Here is a 3,225-nt window from a genome sequence, read left to right on the forward strand (position 1 = left end):
GCCGCTGAGGCGGTCGTGGCGTTGCCGCTGAGGCGGCCGTGGCGTCGCCGGGCCCTCTCTGCTGTGGGCTGGTGACCAGGCTGGTGTAAGGGTTGGGTGCAGGAATAGGTGCTGCTGTTCACAGGGAGCCTCCTGGCCGAGGACAGGAACATTTGAAAAAAAAAAAAAGAGAGGGAGACGCTAAACAGGTGTGAAGATGCAGTGCTGCACCGCTGAGGTGACCGGACTGCGGCCTGGCTCTGCAGGTCCCGCCGCGGCTCGCGAGGACGCGCGCCTGGAGCGCAGCTCCTTTATGCTCCGACAGGTACAGCTACAACTCAAAGCAGTGGCCTTCAGCCTGGAAAACTTAAAAATGAGCACACATGGCTGCACCAGGGGTACCTGGCCCTGAGTGAGAAAAATAAGTTATTTTATCYGTAACTTTACTCATGTTTCTGAATTACAGCACTTGGATGTTTGTGTGTGCCTCGATTTGTATAGAGAGCAACGCAGGGAAAGGCAGGAATGAGTTTTCCAAACTACATTTCAGACTAAGCCCTGCTTATATTAATCATATGAAATTCAGATGTAAATATTGCAGGTGTCTAAAAATATGTTCATAAGTACTCTCTTGCTAAGCACCAAAATGCTGATACTTAAATATGTATAACTAAGCATCTGAGTTAATACTTTGCCAAGATGAATAAAGCCATTGTCACTAATACAGTTGGTGGTTCTCTGCAAGCTCAGGCATCTATGCATCGCTTACAGTCCAGGTGAATATTCCAGGCAGTCTTTCAGAACAAAAATAACTGGAGAAGAAAGGTAGATTATAGATAGTGGAAAAAACCTTTTGTTTTTAAAAAAAAAAAAAGGTTCTACACTTAGTAATTTATTTAAGGCTGGGGAGAAACAGTGTTTTGTAACTTTGTTTGGCAATGTATATTCAATCCATTGAGATATTTCCCTGATTTTATCAAATATTCCCTGTTTTTTTCTTCCAGGCCATGGCTCTTCATGCCCATGAATACCTCTGCATCATTTAACTCATCTATCCCTTTCTCCCCATTCTATTTCTCCTCTGAATCTCCCTCCTTCACCCATATCCTCCCAGGGCTCTGTTTATCATATTCCCTACTTTCTTAATCCCTGTTCCCATGGCCCTTTGCCCAGTTCCCCACACCCAGCTTTTTGATTTTGATTTCCTCATTTTCATCTTTCACCTCGTTCTGCTTCCAAGCACAGCTCTCCCTCAGCCACTTCCCCTTTTCTCTGCCTCATTAGCCTTCCTCCTCTTAGCACTGACCCCTAGACTGACCCCTAGGGCCTTTGACAGTCATCTGGACATTCCCTGCTTTTTCTTATATTTACACATTCGCATTAAACCTCACTTGGTTCTAGTAAACCCCTTGTGAGGTAGCAAGCTAGTGTGATGGTGTCTGGCACTGCAAAGTTTGTGTCCATGGAGCAGATTTTTTTGAGCTCTCAGCCACATTTCAGTAGCGTTGGCTTCTTTCCGAGTAGTATCCTGGAACATAGCATTTGAAGATTTTGCTGTCTGTGGCAACAAAGACATAATACAATAGCTCTGCAATAATAAATACCAAAATCCACATAATAGGTTGGTGATGTAGTCACATTTTGCAGGTGGCTTTTGCATCAACAAAGCCAACATCCATTCCCTTCAGGGCTAGCTGTTTTGCTAGATATTGTCAATTGAATTGTCTCTTGGGCAGTGTCCAGCTGCCATATGAAATGCTTGTGCTGAAATACTTAACAAAGAGAATGGTGCACGTTCTATAATAAAACTCAGACTGCAAGTATGCTGCTGCTTTTAGAGCATGGATTTTTAGTGCATAGTAAAAGGTGATTTAACAGATTTTTCCTCTTGCAGTACCCAATCCTAATTTTTCCCACAAATCAAGCTTATCATAATTACTGAATACCAAGTTTTATATTATTTACCTTATTTGTCTTTGAAGAGGATGGGAATTCTGTATCATTCCACAGGAATATGTCATTACTGGCTACAATAGATGATTGTGTAAACAGTGAAACAGGACTATAAAAGGTTTTCCTTCTGCAACAATACAAAACTGCATTTTGTCTCTAGGTTTTTGATATGAATGCAAAATTTATTCTGAGAAGAAGTCTGAAAAATTTAAAAATTTAATCTCTGCAGATCTGTTAAGTGGTCTCAGAAACATAATAAGCACAAGTTCTTCACTAGTACTGTCCAGTATAGTGCCAGAAATGTAAGCATAAACAAAAACAGGTGATGAGAAATGTAGAAAATGGAACATGGAAAAAGTGGRAAAATGTGAATGTGGAAACAAAGGAATACACTTACGTTAGCTTTGATTAACAAAAACAGTGCAAATGTGCCATAATAAACAGCAAAGTTATATAGGCAGCAATTTGTTCAGCTGTCATTTGTATCTGATCATTTTAAAGCAAGAGAATACTTTGTTCAGCAACGTTCTTACGTTGAAATGGTGAAAACGTTAACTTTTCCATCCTGTTTCTGTAGCTAGCACTCWGGGACATCTTTTGCTTTTTCCTAGAAGAAAATATAAAGCTTTTGAAATTTGACACTGGTAAAGATCCCAAAGACCCCTGGATGAAAAAGACCAATGTGTATATTATAACTGTTATTGCAGAAAAGCACTGAACTGTTAAAAATCAGTAAGCACAAAYTTACATACTTTGATCAAATGAAATGAAATAGAATTCTAAAAGTCAGTCCAAAAACACAACTGAGAGCTAGAATCACACGTCTCAATAAACTTTATGCCAGATTTCTATTAACAGTGCAGAGCCCTGTATTATGATAACTCATTAAAAACATGGTACGTGCTTTAGCAGCAAAACGAAATTTGGGACAGACTGGGAAAAACACTAGAGCRGACTGTACAATTCGAGTTTGAAGACAGCCTCTAAACCCGACAGGGGTTGCAAAGCCTTTGGCCGCCAGCGGGCCCGCGGGCGCGACGCTGCTGCCTCTGGACTCGAACCCGCGGCCCCGCGCAGGCCACACCCCGCGCCTCACCGCTCATTGTCCCGTTTCAAAAGCACGCCCTGCCCCCCCGGCCAATCAGCGCGCCCCCCGCCTCCGGAGGCTCTCGGGACTCCTTASGAAGCCGAAGCTGGGGTTCGGGCATGATGCGGCTGCCGCGGGCATGCGCAGTAGCAGGATGCGGTTGCAGAACGCATGCGCAGTGGGAGGCGGCAAGCTTTGCCCCCGCC

The 3,225-nt window shown here is 43.3% G+C and overlaps 1 protein-coding gene across 1 annotated transcript in view; it reads left to right on the forward strand.

Moving 5' to 3' along the window:
- Positions 1-196: 196 nt before the first annotated feature.
- The window catches only part of LOC146584039 (PABIR family member 2-like), a 13,715-nt gene continuing 10,686 nt past the window's right edge, over positions 197-3,225 (forward strand). The window contains exons 1-2 of the mRNA XM_085325524.1: positions 197-304; positions 2,510-2,576. Of these exons, the coding sequence (XP_085181650.1) occupies positions 197-304; positions 2,510-2,576 (175 nt within the window). The remainder of the gene's footprint in view (positions 305-2,509; positions 2,577-3,225) is intronic.

Source organism: Rhea americana, unplaced genomic scaffold (assembly GCF_003343005.1).
Source record: "Rhea americana isolate MKP2758 unplaced genomic scaffold, rheAme1 scaffold_98, whole genome shotgun sequence".
NCBI classification, from domain to species: Eukaryota; Metazoa; Chordata; class Aves; order Rheiformes; family Rheidae; genus Rhea; species Rhea americana.